Here is a 19,459-nt window from a genome sequence, read left to right on the forward strand (position 1 = left end):
TTAATTGCCTTGGTGAATCCTCAAGGGACATAAATTCATCCTTTAACAAAGATTCCTTTGGATAGTAGAATGGCGAACGTTATTGCGCTTCCATTACCGCCCTCCAATTGGGAAGCCCCCCAGCATCGAATTCAGAGGGCCGGCAATAGCAGCTCATGCCTGTAGGGTGCGTCCACTGACTGCAGGAAAAGCAATCAGGGTGGGAGAAACTTAGGAAACCACCCAGGGCCAAAGGAAGGAAAACTCAATGCACAAATTTTTTTCCGCTGGAGGCAAAGGCTGACGTCCATACCTGTACTGGGCAATGGTCAGCGTAGCCTCACGTTCGGCCCCAAAGCCAGACAAGTGCTGGTTTAGGTAGGCCTCCAGGGACTTGCTGTCGAACTTGTGCTGGGGCAGCACTTCGGCCAAATCGGACTCGCCAGTAGCACCTGGCTTCATGATCACCCCCGCAGGCCACAGCAACGCGGCATCCACAGGTCTCGAGTGCCGAAGTCTTTCAGGATTGGGGCAACGTCCCCTCTAGAGCGTGGGCCGAGGCCGGGGCGGGGTCTGGCTCCAGCCAACCGCACACAGCCTACGAGCCGTTGCTGAGCAACGCTTGCCCGCTGAATCTGGAGGTTTTAGCTCTAGTCAAGTGCCAAAAGAGCCCAATGTGTGTTCGGATTTCAATTCTCCAGTCAGCGTCAGAGTTGGAGGCCTCAATTTTAAAGAAGGCAAAGCCATGGTCATCGTTGCGGGTAAGGAACAACGCAGAAGCCTCTTCCACCCCCAAATTTAATGCAACAGCAGGCGGAAGACCTGCAGGGTCCCGTTCAGAAAAAGGGCCGTCAGGCTGTCGAGCCTAAGAATAAAAAGACCCTGTTTCTCTTAGACACCCGGTTAGCAAGGCAACATCGCTGGCCTCCTGCCCTGGACACTTATCACCCCGGTCCTGCTGCGGCCGGGTTTAGCCGGCCCAGCGAGGAAGGAAGCCGAAAGAGCCAGGTTTTTGCTGAGGGGGAGCGATGTCTGCGACGCACCGGAAGCGGCTCCGAGGAAGGCCTGCGGGAGTCTCGGAGACGTGTGTGTCTGTGAGGCGCTGGGTGCACTTCCCCAGGGCTCTGGGCTAGGAAGGCAGCGGCGAGGTGCCTCCCCACGTACCCCTCGCGGGCCCAGCCGAGCAGCGTGGGGCGAAGGCGGCGGCGAAGGCCCGGGCTGGGAGCGTTGGCGGCCGGAGTCCCAGCCATGGCGGAGTCTGTGGAGCGGCTGCAGCAGCGGGTCCAGGAGCTGGAGCGGGAACTTGCCCAGGAGAGGAGTCTGCAGGTCCCGAGGAGCGGCGACGGAGGGGGCGGCCGGGTCCGCATCGAGAAGATGAGCTCAGAGGTGGTGGATTCGAATCCCTACAGGTAACCTGCGTCGCCGGTCGGAGGCAGGCGCGGGGGACGAGGTCAGGCTCCGTGAGGTCAGAAGTGAGGCGCTTCCCACGTCCCGCTCATGGGGACGCCTGCCACCCTTTTCTTGGTCTGCGAATCCCAAATGGGCAAGGCCACATCTTAGTACTGATCGGAAGATATTCTTTCTCTTTTTAAAAAACCTCCAGTGAGTCAGCCATATGGTGCTGCTCCTGTGCCTGCTGAGGACGTGTGTCCAGTTTCCTATCACCCTTGCCTCTTAATTAGTCCGCCTCGCTGTGTATAAGACTGATAGTAAGAACTTTCAGAAGATGAGATCAAATGTAAAACCTGCTAAGGTAAACTTTGAGTTTCATTAAAGGCTTATCAATGCATCTTAAATGGGGTCGGGGCGGGGGAGAGCGGGGTTAGCTCTAATCTGAGATATTCGGGTGCTCCTTAACATCTCAAACCATTCGACATTACCAAGACTGCCCAGGCCTCTCTTTTCTTCTTTCCTAACAAAGCTTATCAATTCAGCAGATGGAATATAGTGCAATGATTAAGGGTAAGGACTCTACCGCCAGACTGATTGCAATTCAAATCTAACTACTCTCTTCGTAACTGCCTAACCTTTGGCAAGTTGTGAAACTTCCGCTTCAGCTTCTCACCTGTACAATGAAGATAATAGTAATATCTATCTCTGTCATAGTTGTGGGGATTGAAAAAATCAGTATGTATAAAGGTCTTAGAGTAGCGCTTGTACATGGCAAGCCTTATACAAGATTTTATTGCTAGGTGCATTTAGTAGCAAGCAGTTATTGAGCTTTCACTGTGTAAGCACTTTACATGCATTGTCTCCTCCCACCAAAACCCTATGAGATTGCTACTATTTTACCCCCATTATATAAGTGAGAAAATTGAGGCTTAGAGAGCCACCTCAGGTTCATGCCTTGGTAGTAAATAATAAGGCCTGTCTTGCATTAGATTTGTCTTAATGTAAAATTCTCATGAACCGTCTCCCCAGTAAAAACAATTAAGTCGTGTAGCTAAAAATTGTATAGTGTTAAAGTAGATAATGAAGATTTTATTGTTGCTTTTTTCCTTTAAAGAGCATAACAGTTTTGATTTTTAAAAAAGGTTTTAGTTTGTGATATATAAAGCCGCAGTAGAAGTCTTAGGGTGCACTGTTTTAACTGTGTTGCCAAATATGAAGGGTTAATGGTCCAGAATTTTTAGAGATTAAATAAGCATGAACTGACATCTCTAATCAGAATAAGTGGAAACTATTTGACATTTTTAAAACATTTTAAAATTTTACAAATGAAGACTTTGAAATTTTCCCTCCAGAATGAAAAGCAGAGGAATATGGGTCATGAATTTAAGTTGTCTTTCAGACATTATTTAATATGAGATGATCCCTTGACATTGTAATTATAACAAAACTTTCAGAACTCAAGTCTAAATATGTAGTATTTTCTATCTGATTTGCACCATTGACTTTATTAAAATTGCTATACAGGAGATGGCAGTTTGATACCCAAAGCTGTTCACTGATATATGGAATTTTAATAAAGTTCAGCTTTAATTTTTTGAATTGTTCATACAGCACATATTTACTGAGTACATTTTTGTCTCCAGTCCTCCTTGACAATATTGTTTACTTTGTATTGAGTACTTATTGTGTGCAGACACTGTGAATATAAAGTAGACATGGTCTTTTCCCTCTAGAGCTTACCAGATGAGTGTGAGATAAATAGAAAAGTAAACATGCCATTGCAGTACAGGTGATAAGGATTATGATAAAGTACAGTGTTATTATTGATAAAATACAGGTTATTGAATTATGATAAAGTACAAAAGGTTATAGGAAAGGGATATGTATGTGTTCAACACCATTTTAATTGCTTCAAGAGATACAAAAGAAATATAAAGCACCTGACTTTTGCTTCAGTTTGAGAGACTACATGGATGTGGGATATTAAAAAACACAAGTAACCGTAAAATTATGTGTCATGGAATATAGTTATAAGCATGTGGAAAAATTGGAGAGGCTTTGAGATTAGAAAACCTGGTATCAAATCCTGGCTCAGAAACCCAGCTCAGAATACCACTTGCCAGTTAGCTGATTTTGGGCAGTTGATTAACCCAAACCGTTTCCCTCATCTGTAAAAGGGGGTTGCCATCCATGCTTCTCAGATTATTTAAAGATTGAAGGGAGCATCAAGGTAAGGATAGCAAATTCCATCACTTTCTACCCAACCTCACTAAAGTGACAGTAAAGGAATTTTTTAAAAGAAACTCCCATTGAAAATATAAAGGGTTCGTATTAATAACTGATGGGGAGGGGTAGGTCCCTGTACTTGATTATAGTAACAATTTGGAAACTAGAGAAGGGATGGGTGAAGGTAACTGATTTAATAGATTCAGAGAAGTTTAATCTTAAGCTTGCAACCCAGTTTATTGCAAGAATCCCCCAAAACGCTCGGGAATAGGCACAGGTACTTGCAGAACTTCAGGTAGGGCTAAAAAAAACTTTCAGTTGAAAATCTGTTGAAGAAACAAAAGCCCCAGATCCCCTACTCCACTGTGGGTAACTGGGCAAACACTCCTTCCCTACCAGAAGAGGAGAGTAGAGATTTCTTCATTAGAAAGAGTAAATTAGAAGATTTCCAAGAATAATTGGGGCAGGTCTTTGTACCTGAAGGAAGGGGTAAACTGATTGTTTACATGCTGAATGCTGTGACTGAATGTAAACTAAATGCTTACATACTGAGTGTCGAGACTCCCAGCCTTGCTTCTTCACTTCCAACAGCTGATCGTGGGGTTGGAACTCCAACTCAGGTTGGAGTTTGAAAGATTATTCTCTAGGGAATCTGATAGAGCCAAGAGGAAAGACTGAAAGACACTGACATTGTGGGTTTCTCAACTAAATAGTCTGGCCAGATGACCCTACAGTGAAGTCCAAAGTCAAACAGTTATTGCCTATATTGTTACCTTTATTAGTGTCCCACACTTAAATATGAACAGAACAAAGGATGAAAGAAACTTCTAACATGAAAGAAATAAAAATAGCAACTTGGATAGACTATGTAAGATAAACACATCCCCCTAAATTATCATTAGTATCCTTAGATGAGAGAAGATATGGTACAAATGATACAGGAACAAGGTGCAAAGTATTTAGATGATCAGGAATTCTTGCAAATGGAGATGGTAATAGAAATGAAAATCTTAATAGAAGTGTTGGAAAATAAAGTTGAAAGAAATCATCCAGAGAATAGAGCAGAAAACTGAAATAGTAGATAACTGGAGAAAGAAGATAAAGGACAAATCCAAATGGTTCAACTTCCAAATAATAGGAGTTCCAGAGAGTCCAGGAAAAACAAACCAAACAAGGAAGTAACCAGATTCTTCAAGGACATTTCCCAGAACTGAAAATGTGAGTTTTCATTTTGAAACAGTCCACTAAAAACTCAGCACAAGGGATGAGAACAGATTCACATTAAGGCACACTGTGAAATTTTACAAGCTAGGAGACACTGGAGCAATACCTTAAAATGTTGAAAGACAATTCTAACTTTAGACTTCTTTACCAAGTTAAACTATCGATTAAGAGTATATGTGTAGCTTCCCACAATTATATGCCCTTTGCTTTGTCATTTTTATAAAGAATATAATTTTGATAAGGAACATTTTCAGAAATGAAAGTTCTCAAAATTTACGTCTGTCGTACCCTTTGCAAAACTACTGGAAGATGTTCTTCTAACCACAGCAAGAGAGTAAGTTTAAAAATAATTGATGACAGTGTTTTGAACTGTCATGTGCATCAGAATTACTGGAGGGCTTGTTAAAGCAAATTGTTGGACTCCACATTCAAGATTTCTGATTCAGTGGGTGATTATAGGGTAGGGCCTAAGAAATTGCATTTCTATTAAATTCTCAGGTGGTCCTGTTGTTGATCCATAGACACTTTAGAACTAGTGAGCTATAGCATACAGGAAACAGTGGATTAATACAGAATAAAGAAATTAAGAGACTTTGTAGTATAATGATGAAGGAAGAGCCTAGGAAGGGAGCTGTATGTGCAGTAAGTCTAGAGACAATCATGTCAGATTCTAGGAGATAATCTTTAAGAAGATGAAATTGATAGAATACCTCATGAATATGAATGTATCTAGAGGAACTTTAGATAACTAGTGGAAAGTTGGTGGTTGAATTTGTGAAAATACATAGGAAATTAAGCATCAGGAGAAACATACTTATTAACTTCACGGTTGGGAGTTAGAGGAAAGGGTAAATTTTAATATATTGCATGGCCCAGTTGTGAAGAGTTAACATCTAACCAAGATGATCATCTAACAATATTGGGAAGTTGGTGGGATGGAAGATGTCTGCGTGCAGTGGGGATGAATGCTAAGAGCAAAATCTGATTCAGGTAATTGACTAAAACTGAAAAGAAATAACAATGTTAGCATGTTGTTTAGGAATATGATGGTAATGGACTTAAAAGCGAGGGAGAGGAAAATGGGGGTGGAGGCTGAATTTCCTAACAAGCCTGGTGGAACTATTTGACTCCTTAAAGTGAAGATGAATGGGAATTAACCATAGACTTAAACTGCAGATTACCAGTAACTAGTTAAAGCACCTCTTAGAGTCTTTGGCATGCAGTAGGTGCTTACTAAAAGTAGACATCATCTATTGTGGGCAGAGGCAACAAGAGAATGGAATTCCAGCCATGAATTTACTCTGATGATGGAGATCTGAGTGTTAAAACATTAAATATTTACATATTCTACCAAAGCATAGAAAAATGTTGAAATTTAACTTTGACCCTTAACATTTAAGTAGTAGTCGCAATCTTGGCTGCAAATCAGAATACATAGCTTTTAAAAACCAATCTTGTTTCATATGCTACACTTGGGAGAGTTTTTTTAAAAGGTGCCTGGGTAATTTAGTTTCATCTGGTAAAAACCAGCCTGTAAGCATCCTCCTCTTTGAAACGATTAGTAATGATTATATTTTGGTGTTTATTTTCTGTGATGATGTATGTCTATTTGTATTACTAATACCTAAAAGACTGTAAGCTTTAAAACATATTTTTCTTTGTTTTAAGCCGCTTGATGGCATTGAAACGAATGGGAATTGTAAGCGACTATGAGGTATGATAAACCCTTTCCAAGTTTTTGTAAGATTAATTCAGTAAATTAAAATAACTTCTGGTGACATATTTGATGAAGAGCTATTAACCAACATATACTATTTTATATTTCACAGAAAATCCGTACCTTTGCCGTAGCAATAGTAGGTGTTGGTGGAGTAGGTAGTGTGACTGCTGAAATGCTGACAAGATGTGGCATTGGTAAGGTAAAAACATTTCTCTTTGCCTGTCATATAGGGAACTACTCACTCCTGGAGTAAATCAGGTACAAGTTAGGATTTTTTTTCTTTACCAGTGGCTTATTGACTTGCAGTGTATTAATCTAGATTGTTCTTTCTACTCAGGTTGAGACATATCCCCACCCAAAAAAAAGGTGATATTAGACAAAGATTGTCTAATTGTGTTTAGAAACGTTTTTGTTTGAAGTAATATGTAAACAATTTGGACTTAGGTGTTTTAGATATAGAAACTTAGGAAAGAAGGCTGTTAATTTGATAAAGTGTGTGAAACACTGAAACATCTAACAAATATTTTATTAAACATATACCAGGCAGAATAGAAAACATGTACCTTTCCTACTCTTGATTTTGAACTAGAGAATGCTCTGGATGGATTTTTAAAAATTGGTACTCTTTTACTTTTTTCTAAAATTCATTTAGATTATGGGTTAGAAAGAAGTAACTTTCTTGTACCAGAATTCAGTCTACCAATCTTAGATTTATAAAGCCAGAGTCTATGATGTTAGATACATAATGGTTGAATGAATAAGCTTTCCACAATTATGTATCCTTTAATTTGTTGTTCTTGTAAAGGAAGCATTCTCCCACAGTTTACCAATGCTTTCTAATATGTTGGTCTACCCCAAATTCTTAAAAGAAGGTGATTTCAAAATTGGCACTCACTTATCAGTATAGAAATAACACCACCAAAATACTAAAAATATTTATTGAAATTTTAATACCTTTCAAAAGATTTACAAAACCTGGACAAAAATTGCTTATAGCTGACTTAAGCACCCTGACTGCTTGACCAGGGATAATAGAGATTATTGAGATTAGTGGCTCTCAAGTTTGAGTATGTTATCACAATTAGTTGGAAGCCTTATTAAAGCACAGATTAACAGATCCTACTCTGGTGGTTTTGATTTTTATAGGTGTCAGGTGGACTTAATAATTGACATTGCTAACAAGCTCCCAGGTGATCATGATGCTGATGTTGCTAGGATTACACCAGTAAGAACCACTGGATCCTTGCTCTACTCCAAGTCTAGTCCCTGAAGTAGTAACATTAGTATCAGCTCTCAATACCTACCTCAGACATACTGAATCAGAATGTGTATTTTAACACAATCCCCAAATGATTCATTTGCATTTTAAAGTTGGAGAAGTGCTCTTGCATCTCTAACAAGCTTCAGGTGATGCTAATGCAGCTAGACCATGCCATTTTGAGTAGCAAAGAGGTAGAACAGTAGTTATATATTGCTGTAGTTAGAATCACCTGGGAAGTTTTAAAAAAATTCTGGTGTCCAGACTGCACCCCATAATAAGTGTCTCTGGGGATGAGGCACAAATATCTGTATTTTTAAAAATTCTCCAAGTGATTCCAGTGTGCCCTCAAGTTTGTAAACTGAGAATCTACACAGGTAAGTTTCAGGAAGTCTTTCTTTAATTTGTAAAACAGATAAATACGAAGTGAATTAATGAGGTTAAATAGGAAAGTAGAAGATGTTAGGAAACCCAGAGTCCATTTCTTATCCCTGAAAGCCTTTGGATCTCTTTAAAGTATCTGGGGTGCCTTGGATCACCAGATCTATATTCGCTGCTTTATTTTAGAGATGAAGATACAGGCCTAAAAAGTGAAAGTGATTTACCCACAATCAGAGCTAATTAGTGGCAGAGTTACAGCTCAGACCTTCTGTTCCCAAGTTTAATGTTTCCTACAACTTATGTATAAACAAGCTATGAGGCAGAAACTCATTTAATACTTGGCCTGACCTAATAAATATTGATGAGCTTAAAGAAACTATGTTTTGGAGACTCTTACGTAGGATTAGAAAATTTTGGAGAGTGTGAGATCTTTTCTAGTATTAAGGGCTATCTAGGTGTTATGGGTTAGGTTAATTTTTTTTCTTTTTAGTTTTTTATTGAGAAGAAAATCCCATTTTTGTTTTTATTGTTTAGTGTGCTGAGAATTGTATTAAAGAGTCACAGAATTTCATATGAAGAAGGGACAGGAAGTCCTTGGCTCTAGCCTGTTCTTACTGATAAAAAATGTGATCTAATGGCCATTTTAGTGTGTGTGTGTGTGTGTGTGTGTGACAAATGCTTTTTGAAACAGGCTTAAGTGTATAGCAGGAAACAACAATTAACTGGTTTGTAATTCTATTTGGAATAATGTTTTAGCCATGTCACTGGTATATATTTTGTCATATACACAAAAGGAGTCAGGTTATACTATATTTTAAGTTACAGCACTTGTTTTCATCTTATTTAAAGATTTCATTTATCCAATGGATTCCTGGCTTTTAGCAAAAAATGGAAATGAAGTAGGATTTTGCCACAGATTTAAAAAATGGAATGAAAGGGAATTAATTTCTGAATAAATTATTTAGACAGGCAGCAAAGCATTGTGGTTGAGGTGCAGATGCTGGATTGAGAATGCTTGAATTTGAATCCCATTTTCACTTCATATTAGATGAGTGGCCTTTGGACAAGTGTTGTAGTTGCCTCATTTTAAAAATAAGGATAATAGTACCTACATGCCTCACATGAGCATTCAATGAATTAATATATGGCACCTAGTGTTGTAGAGTTAGCTAATATTATTATCAAACTGCTAAACTAATATAAATGTAAAGCTCTCTAATTTATTTTTTGATATGTTTAGTTTTTTGGTATGTTTTTCATCAGAATACCACTATTTTCATTTTAGTTGCTACTCTTTGATTATGACAAGGTGGAACTAGCCAATATGAATAGACTTTTCTTCCAACCTCATCAAGCAGGATTAAGTAAAGTTCAAGCAGCAGAACATACTCTGAGGTAAATGGAATAGCAATCAAGTACCATATTCAGTGAAATCTTACTTTATGTATTTGATATGAGTTAATATAAATGAATCTTAATTTTTCTCTATAAAATGCAGTTTTCACTTGTACAAAGAATTCTCTTACCTGTTGGACATGGGTTGGCAAACTTTTTATGTATAGGTTAGATAATAAATATTTTAGTCTTTGAGGGCCAGATATTCTGTTGCAACTGTTAGTTGCAGTTTGATAGCAGCTGTAGGCAAAACAAACATGAATGAGCATGTCTGTGCTCCAAGAAAATTCTATTTTTGGACTCCGAAATTTGAATTTCATACAATTTTTAATTTTTTTAATTAAAAAATAAAATTTTTTTGAGACAGTCTGACTCTGTCACTCAGATTGGAGTGTAGTGACACAATCTCGGCTCACTGCACCTCCGCCTCCCGGGCTCAAGCTATCTTCGCATCTCAGCCTCCTGAGTAGCTAGGACTACAGGCACGTGCCACCATGCCTGGCTAATGTTTTGCACTTTTAGCAGAGATGGGGGTTTGCCATATTGCCCAGGTTGGTCTCAAACTCTTGGGACTCAAGCCATCTGCCCACCTAGCCCTCCCAAAGTGCTAGCATTGCAGGCATGAGTCACTGTTCCTGGCTGATACAATTTTTATAGTCATAAAATGTTCTTTTGATTTCTTTTCCCAACCACTTAAAAATGAAAAAAAGTTCTTAGCCTGAAGGCTGCACAAAAACAGGTGGTGGGCCAGATTTGGCCCATGGGCCACAGTTCACCAATCCCTGCTTTAGGAATTTTCTTTGTGGCCCCAAATTTGTTAACTGAGTAAGGAAGTGAGGCTGAGTTGTAGGTAGTTACTGGACATGGTTAAGTCTTAATTCCCAACACTTAGATTGATTGGGGTGGGAACAGTTTTGTAATCTTTATGACAAAAATGAACCTAGTCCTTGAAGTGTGAGATAAAAGAGATAGAAAAGGACTTTGGGTTTTCTTTGAATAGCTTGAATTCGCTTCTCTAAGGTATGTTAAATGCCCTTTAGCTCTTTCATCTCTTTTCCTCACAGCTTTTTCTTACTACAGCTACTAGTAGTAATCTTTTTAAAAACATTTTTTTAGAGACAGGGTCTCACTCTGTCCCCCAGGTTGGGGTGCAGTGGGTGCGATGATAGCTCACTGTAGCCTTGAACTCCTGGACTCAAGTAATCCTCCCACCACAGCCTCTTGAAATGCTAGGATTACAGGCTTATAATCATTTCCTTTTTCCTTCTTAGGAACATTAATCCTGATGTTCTTTTTGAAGTACACAACTATAATATAACCACAGTGGAAAACTTCCAACATTTCATGGATAGAATAAGGTAAAATTTTGATTTATGAATATTTTGTATAATGTCCAGCTCAAGTATTAGAAAATTATTAGAAAAATCTATGGATTAATCCAATGAATGGAAGATTGATATATATTTTTCCATTTTTTTAGTACAGTAATTTTTGTGTAATTTTTATGTATTAGAATATCATTTAAAGGTATATATTGTCCAAAAACAATTAAAAATAAAAAGCAAACAAGCAAAAAACCCCTGTAAGTTACAATATAAGAAGAGAATGTCAACTTTAAGTTCTGTGTTCTAGATTATATTTCTGTCTGAAAATGGTTTTCTTCAGAGACTGTCAGACCACCACTGAAATAATGAGTTGCATTCAATTAGCTTTTATTACATTTGTAATGAAGCATGAATAAAAATGTGAAAGCTGGTAGTGAAAAAATAACTGTTGTGAACATACTTTATACTTCCTTCACCCTTGTAGTTCTTGTAAAATAAGTAATACTACAATGATACTGTAGTATCATTGATGTTATATTCATAAGTTACTCAATACTTGATATATATGATATCTTTAATATTACATATTTATTATGTAATAATTATAGTCAAACATTTAATGAAAGAATAAGTGTTGGACTGAACAAGTAAGTATAATGTATTAGAGTGTATTTTGTGTCCTGATGTTTTTCAAACTTATTTTCTTTGACTAGTAATGGTGGGTTAGAAGAAGGAAAACCTGTTGATCTAGTTCTTAGCTGTGTGGACAATTTTGAAGCTCGAATGACAATAAATACAGTGAGTATCCCTGCTGTGCAAGATATATTCATGGATTTATCTGTTTTCCTGTATATTCTATCAGTATATAATCCCCATCCTAAAAACAGTTCTGAATGTAAACCCTTTTCTGTGTTTTATTTGTAATGTTCTCTTAGCCTACTCTTAAAATCTATTCTAATAGCTGTGGGACCTAGACTGTCTAGCCTTGCTGCTGTGATATGTGTTACAGTATCCTACTCTTTTTGCTGGTAAACTATAAAACAGCAAATACCTCTGATGTATAATTCTTAAATTAGTATCTTATAATCTTGGTCAGCATTAGTTTTAGCTTTTGTTATTTTATAAATGTATAAATATGTATAAATTGCCTGAAAACCTGGTTTCTCAAAAATAAAAATAATTATTTTCCTTTTGAATATTGTTTTTAACTTTTCAGATGATATTTTGGCATTTTTTTTGTTCCTGAAATGATTTTAGAAAAGTGAAATTTCACATTAATTTGACAAGAAATCCAGTAAACTTTGATTCAATTTAATAATATTTACTGACTGCGTCTTGAATACTGTCACTCTACTCTTTAAATAGAGTATGGTAATTACCAAGGAATTCCATTATCTTACAACTTGCCTCATTTGTTCTGAAAATTAATTTTAAAAGACCTTGGTAATCCATTCAGTTAAAAGAATTTATTGTAAATTACTTCTTGCTCTTTTATTTTTTTTCCTTATGTTTTCACCCATTTCTACTAAGGCTTGTAATGAACTTGGACAAACATGGATGGAATCTGGGGTCAGTGAAAATGCAGTTTCAGGGCATATACAGCTCATAATTCCTGGAGAATCTGCTTGTTTTGCGGTATGCATTATTCTTTTTGGAATATTCTTCACTGTTAGATACTTGAGTTCTTGGGGCATTGAAAATGTATTACAATTCAAAGAAAAAGCAAACTTGGATGGAATACTATTTGGAACATCTCATACTTTTTCTCTTTTTTTTTGAAATGTTTTATTTTTCATGTAGTGTGCTCCACCACTTGTAGTTGCTGCAAATATTGATGAAAAGACTCTGAAACGAGAAGGTGTTTGTGCAGCCAGTCTTCCTACCACTATGGGTGTGGTTGCTGGGATCTTAGTACAAAACGTGTTAAAGTAAGTCAGGGCTAATTTTTCTGAATAGTCTTGTATGCTTTCAGTAAACATAAATATATTTCACAAAGCATTTCAGAAACTGAAATTACAAGCTAAGTATATAATTTAGTTACTTTAAACTTAAATGTAGTTTTAAATGTTTTATATATGTATATGTGCAAATTCTATTTTATATATGTATGTCTACTTTTCATATATATTGCTATATTAAATATTACATATAATACATGTGTGCATATTCATACGTGAATATATGTGAATGTCAGTTACTCCCTGCATTTGGAATAGCTTTTATTAAATGATACAATGTTAGTGGCATATTTATTTATGAAACATTAACCAAATGATTTAAATCTTTGCAAGTCTGTCCAGTGGATGGAGACTTAAACACACTTGTTTCTACTATCTTGATTTAAGTCTTACCAAAAAGAAACCAAATGTGACTAAACAGTAATTATTGTTAATGTAATTAAACATTAGTGTTACTGTAAATTTTACATTTACATAAAATGTTAACATTTATATTAGTGTTAATATAAAACACATTAACAATACTTAAAAAAAAAAAGATTCTTGAAATCTGCTTTTAGATACCTTTGCTATCCAAAAACAAATATCCAGCAACTGTACTATCTAAACTATAGCTAAAAAGAAGGAAAAAGATTTCTTTGCTGCTGAAATTTATGTCACAGTTTATGAATCAACTCATACTTTATTAAAAGCAGAGCCCCTTTAGGTGTTCTCTAATTCAGGCTATTTATTTTCCCTCATTTTACAACTTTAATAAGCTTAGTTGTATTCCCTAAGCCTCCAATATAATAAGAACAAACTGCAACAAGACACATGGAGGTACCAATCAATAAGAAGTGTCAGTTGCGAGCAAAGAAATTGAAAAAAGCATACATATAAACTCTCAAAGTAATGGTCTAGGGCTATTTCATATAAGAGCAAATAGCCTGTTTAGAGAGTAGTAGGCCCTGTCTAAACAAAACATTTTATAGTATGATACAAAAAAGGAGAAAAGAATCATGGCTAACAAAGTATTCTCTTAAGGATGTGTCCTATTTAGCTAGCCCCTCTATTGATGGTCATTTAGGCTACTTAATTCTTTTCTTTTTTATTAACAATGCTATAGGCTACATCTTGTATGTATCTTTGAATACTAGATTGATCAGTCTTCTTTTTGTTTTTTTGGAGACAAGGTCTCACTGTGTTGCCCAAGCTGAAGTTCAGTGGCTCAGTCATGGCTCACTGCAGCCTCAACCTCCTGAGCTCAAGTGATCCTCCCACCTCAGCCTTCCAAGTAGTTGGAAGTATGGGTGTATGCCACAATGCCTGGCTAATTTTTGTATTTTTTGTAGAGACAAGGTTTCACCATGTTGCTCAGGCTGGTCTTGAACTCCTGAGCTCAAGTAATCTGCCCACCTCAGCCTCCCAAAGTGTTGGGATTACAGGCGTGAGCCACTGTGCCCAGCCTAGAGTTTTCTATAGTACTTTTTTTTTTTTTTTTTCAAACAGGGTTTCACTCTGTCACCCAGGCTGGAGTGCAGAGGCACAAAGGCACAATCTCGGCTAACTGCAGTCTTCCAGGTTCAAGTGATCCTCCTACCTCAGCCTCCCAGGTAGCTGTGACTACAAGCACCCACCACCAAGCCCAGCTAATGTTTTTGTATTTTTTGTAGAAACAAAGTCTCCTTATGTTCTCCAGGCTGGTCTTGAACTCCTGGGCTCGAGCAGTCTGCCCATATCGACCTCCTAAAGTGCTAGGAGTTACAGGCATGAGCCACTGCACCCGGCCTATAGTACACATTTTTTAAAGTAGAATTTCTGAATTTATGAAATATTTACTAAATTTCTCCTGCAAAAGGATTATACATTTGTATCATAGTTTAGGAGTACCTGGTTCACCCATACCTTTGATAACTTTGAGTATCATCAAACTCTGTAATCTGTCATTCTGGTGGGTAAAAAATAGGCATTTAATTTTTGTTTTTATTTGTGAAAAAGGTTGAATACTTACATTCTTCTGTGAATTATCTGCTAATAGTTGTTGCTCTTTTTTGTCTTGTATATTAAGAATGTGTATTTGCAAATATTTTTGTCATTTATCTTTTTTATGTGATTTTCTCTGTATAGAAGCTTTTATTATGTTAGTGCAAAGGTAATTGCGGATTTTGCCATTACTTTTAACAAAAACTGCAATTACTTTTGCGCCAACCTAATAAAAGACATCAGATTGGCCGGGTGCAGTGGCTCACGCCTGTAATCCCAACAATTTGGGAGGCCAAGGCAGGCGGATTGCTTGACCCCAGGAATTCGAGACCAGCTTGGGCAACATGGCAAAGCCCCATCTTTACAAAAAAAATACAAAAATTAGCCAAGCGTGGTGGTGCTTGCCTGTAGTCGCAGCTACTTGGGAGGCTGAGATGGGATTGCTTGAGCCTGGGAGGGCGAGGCTACAGTGAGCCTTGATCACGCCACCTTACTCCAGCCTGGGCAACACAGTAAAAGGTATCAGATTTGACTGGGAAGAGGGCAGGAGGGAGCTGGAGGCACATGGGATGCTGAAAATGTTCTGTATCTTGATCTGGTGATGGTTACATGAAAGGCTCATACAAAATTTTCTTGAGCTATACATTTAAGATTGTGCATTTTATAGTAAGTTACATACAAAATGTTAAAATTAAGTAGCTTTCTTAATTATCTCAGGGATTTAAAAAATACACTTCTCCCACATTTTAGCTTCTCTGAAATCAGCATGCTTCTTGAAGTTGTTGACGTGTAATTGTTTAGCTGCCAGCATTTTATCTTTGAGGTTCAAAAAAATAGTGTGTTCTACAGTTGATGAAATGGAGTAATCTTTTCTTTCCTTCATTCAATAAACACTGAAGTATCTACTATGAGCCAGGCACTGTAAATAAGATAAAATTTCTGTTTTCTGGATGCAGATTTCTGTTTTCTGGTTAAAAAAAATATATCATTACCTATTTCAACGTTATTTTTTAAAAATTTAGCTGTTCTAGTATTTTTCATGTTTTAAATTTCTTTATTTAAATCTATTTTGATTTTTCTAGGTTTCTGTTAAATTTTGGTACTGTTAGTTTTTACCTTGGATACAATGCAATGCAGGATTTTTTTCCTACTATGTCCATGAAGCCAAATCCTCAGTGTGATGACAGAAATTGCAGGAAGCAGCAGGAAGAATATAAGGTATATGACAATCTGTTAGAATGCATGAGGGATCATATTGAATAGGACAATACATAAACAGATTTGGAATACAAGATAAACGGTTAATTTATTCACCATACTTCAAAAATGAATGTTCTTTCTTGCTTTTGGTAAGATAAAAAGCCTGTCTGAATTCTTGATTAATGCTTTAGAGAACTGAGAATGAGTAAGAACACTTTGATGCTGTTTGATTTCTACAGAAAAAGGTAGCAGCACTGCCTAAACAAGAGGTTATACAAGAAGAGGAAGAAATAATCCATGAAGAGAATGAATGGGGTAGGTATTCTTTTATAAATTGAAATGGCAGCATAAAACAAAACCTTTTATGGTAGCAAATCTAATAAGATTATACAAATTGAATAATTATTGCTTATTAAATTCCTTAAAAACTGACATAGGATCAAATTTACAGGTATTGAGCTGGTATCTGAGGTTTCAGAAGAGGAACTGAAAAATTCTTCAGGTCCAGTTCCAGACTTACCTGAAGGAATTACAGTGGCATACACAATTCCAAAAAAGGTACTTCAAAAATATGATTTACCCATATGTAAATATCATATAAAATATTTATCTTCTTTCATCTTCATTCTAATTTGTAATGCCAATGAAGTATTTCCTGTTTTAGATATTTTATGCTATAGGCATTAAGATGTGAGAGAGAGGTATGCAGTGTTAATATGCAAATATTTATAGCTTATTTTAAACTTTTAAAACATAGAATAAAATGGTTTTGTTCACTCATTAATGAACCAAGTATAGTAGATTTTGATTAAATGAAGATCTCATTTTTGTTTATCGGTAGTTTTAGCTACGATGTCGTTTAAAAAACTAGAGCTGTCAAGAATATTGAAATTACTGCCTTGTAAATCAAAAGACTGGTGAGGAATGTAAAAGACTCTTTCTTCTAAAAATTAGAAGATATTTGTTAAAGAAAATTTACTTTATAACCTTGTTGAGCATGGTCAAAACTTACTGATTATATATTCCTAAGCATCAAGAATTCTATATGGTTCTTTTTTCACTGTATTTCCCTTATTTGTCAATAGCAAGAAGATTCTGTCACTGAGTTAACAGTGGAAGATTCTGGTGAAAGCTTGGAAGACCTCATGGCCAAAATGAAGAATATGTAGATAATGGACTGGGATATATTGTATTTCTCATGTTAAAGCCTCTTCCCTTGAAATTAAAAAAAAAATTTAACTGATAAAACTTAGGGCAACATTAATTAATGTATATTCTTACCTGAATTGTTATACTTTTTGAAAATCCTGTGACTTGCCTGTTTCTCCCCGCTCCAACGAAATCATTAACTCTCCTAAAATGTGTTTCATTCTAGTAAGAAAACCTCAAAGGATATTGTAGGATATAAATCTTACTTGAAAACATAGCTGTTGAAATGTTTTGTCCTTTTGCAGTGGGGGAAGGACAAATCTGATCCTGTAATCTTTTTCTTTCCAGTAATCCCTCGTGTCTGTTGCATGAGGACATGGACAATAAAGTAGTATATGATCCTCAGATACAGGGAGAAGGACAAGGCATACAGCTTATTGATTAGAGCTGGCAAGCATCTGCTCATTATGTTTGGAATTGCTTTCTATAAGAAAATTGCCCACTACTACTAACTTGATCAACAATGAATTCAAAATAGTTAACCTATGAAATAACATCCTCTCAAATGTTTGCTGATGGAAGTACAAGTTGAAATGTAGTTATTGGAAAAGTCTGTAACCTGTGGATCATATATATTCAAAGTGAGACAAAGGCAAATAAAAAGCAGCTATTTTCATGAATAGACAAAGTTGATTTCAGGAAGTATAAATTATATTCTGCACCGACCAAGGAACAGAAATTATTGCATCTGTGGAACATATATCTGGAGTTACTATACTTTACTGAAGAGCAAGGCATAAATTTAGACTAAAATCCATCCAGATTACACTCATTCTTTAGGCTACTCCTGGATACTTCATTTAAATTTGATTTTCGAGGTAGTGAGATGTCGGCAAGGTTTGTCCTGTATATTAGGCATAAAGGAAAAGTTCTAAACTGCCTCTGCAATGACTTGTAGTCAGTGGAAGAGTATCACTTTCCCCTGATCATGACCACTAAACTGTAAATTGATATAAATTAGTTTTCTCTCGAGTTACACCCAAGTAATGAAGACTTAAGAGAACCTTGGTTGAAATAAATTTCCAATAGTTTGGAGACTCATAAATACCATGCAGGTGTAACCACTGCCAATAGGCTGTTTCTATGCTTATTTCCTATTTTGATTTTTACTTTGAAGATAGGAATATCTAAATTATATCTCTAGGGAGAAAATGTCGTAAAAAATTAAAAGTACATCCCTGATTGTAAAATAAAGTTCAAAAAACTGATTTCAGAAAGTCTCAACTACCAAATGTTTTCAATATATTAGTTTTGAGATGCTAGGATTATACTGTGATTCTTATGTTTATAGTAAAGTCTGGAAAGCAGAAGGATAGTTTTTTTAGCCTGGAAACTTATTTATGTTGCCTTGGTGAGTCTTTTATCATTTTTTAAAAATTTAGCTTATTGAACTGTAAAATAGCTTTTCTAGTATGAGAGATGTTTTGAATTTAAAAAATGAAATGCGGCTGGGCACGGTGGCTCACGCCTGTAATCCCAGCACTTTGGGAGGCCGAGGCGGGTGGATCACGAGGTCAGGAGATCGAGACCATCCTGGCTAACACGGTGAAACCCCGTCTCTACTAAAAATACTAAAAATTAGCCGGGCGTGGTGGCGGGCGCCTGTAGTCCCAGCTACTCGGGAGGCTGAGGCAGGAGAATGGCGTGAACCCAGGAGGCGGAGCTTGCAGTGAGCCGAGATCGCACCACTGCACTCCAGCCTGGGCGACAGAGCGAGACTCCGTCTCAAAAAAAAAAAAAAAAAAAAAAAAAATGCAGTTTTTCAAAAATAGATTTCCTTTGGAAATTCTTGCATATCAATTTAGTAAGGTTTTATAAAATTTTACAATTTGATAAAGTATCACATCTAGAATTCACTGTCTTCTTTTATCTGCTCTCAAGTTGGCATTGCATCACTGCCTGTGTCTTACACTGCACCAAATGTTACCTAATTGACCTAACTTTTTTTGTCTAATATCTTTCATTAAAAACAATTGGATTATTTAACCAGAAAAAAAATCTGGTAATAGAGATGTTGCTATCCTAGAATACTCTCTTGACAGTCTGCATGCCATGAAAACTTGCATAAGAAGGCAGCTGATTACGAAAAATTAATCATCATTGAATTTAGTATTACTAAACTCATAGCATTTGTCCAGATTTGTAAACACTATTGATTCTAATGTGAAAGATGGAAAAGCAGTCCCAAAATTGGCTTAGCACAGAGACTCTAAATGATAGTAAAACAACA

At 36.7% G+C, this 19,459-nt stretch overlaps 2 protein-coding genes across 5 annotated transcripts in view; one reads left to right on the forward strand and one right to left on the reverse strand.

Annotated features, from left to right (window-relative positions):
• The window catches only part of ACAD11 (acyl-CoA dehydrogenase family member 11), a 102,776-nt gene extending 101,983 nt beyond the window's left edge, over positions 1–793 (reverse strand). Inside the window, exon 1 of one of the 2 annotated variants that reach the window (XM_004036319.5) lies at positions 293–793. In XM_004036319.5, the coding sequence (XP_004036367.5) occupies positions 293–441 (149 nt within the window). In that variant the 5' untranslated portion in view covers positions 442–793. The remainder of the gene's footprint in view (positions 1–292) is intronic. The other variant, XM_019023863.4, reaches the window with a different exon arrangement.
• UBA5 (ubiquitin like modifier activating enzyme 5) lies at positions 571–17,857 on the forward strand. 3 transcript variants are annotated; one of them, XM_004036322.4, is made up of 12 exons: positions 571–1,388; positions 6,490–6,535; positions 6,651–6,740; positions 9,466–9,575; positions 10,847–10,933; positions 11,614–11,698; positions 12,431–12,535; positions 12,701–12,828; positions 15,903–16,038; positions 16,260–16,335; positions 16,472–16,578; positions 17,106–17,857. In XM_004036322.4, the coding sequence occupies exons 1-12, from the start codon at positions 1,228–1,230 to the stop codon at positions 17,187–17,189; spliced, it is 1,215 nt and encodes a 404-aa protein (XP_004036370.1). In that variant the 5' UTR covers positions 571–1,227; the 3' UTR covers positions 17,190–17,857. The 3 variants fall into 3 exon arrangements, with proteins under 3 accessions (XP_004036370.1, XP_018879409.1, XP_055239266.1); XM_055383291.2 differs by lacking the exon at positions 571–1,388 and adding an exon at positions 1,524–1,732; XM_019023864.4 differs by lacking the exons at positions 6,490–6,535; positions 6,651–6,740 and having other exon boundaries at positions 1,288–1,388.
• The last annotated feature ends 1,602 nt before the right edge of the window (positions 17,858–19,459 follow it).

This window comes from Gorilla gorilla, chromosome 2 (assembly GCF_029281585.2).
Source record: "Gorilla gorilla gorilla isolate KB3781 chromosome 2, NHGRI_mGorGor1-v2.1_pri, whole genome shotgun sequence".
Taxonomy (NCBI): Eukaryota; Metazoa; Chordata; class Mammalia; order Primates; family Hominidae; genus Gorilla; species Gorilla gorilla.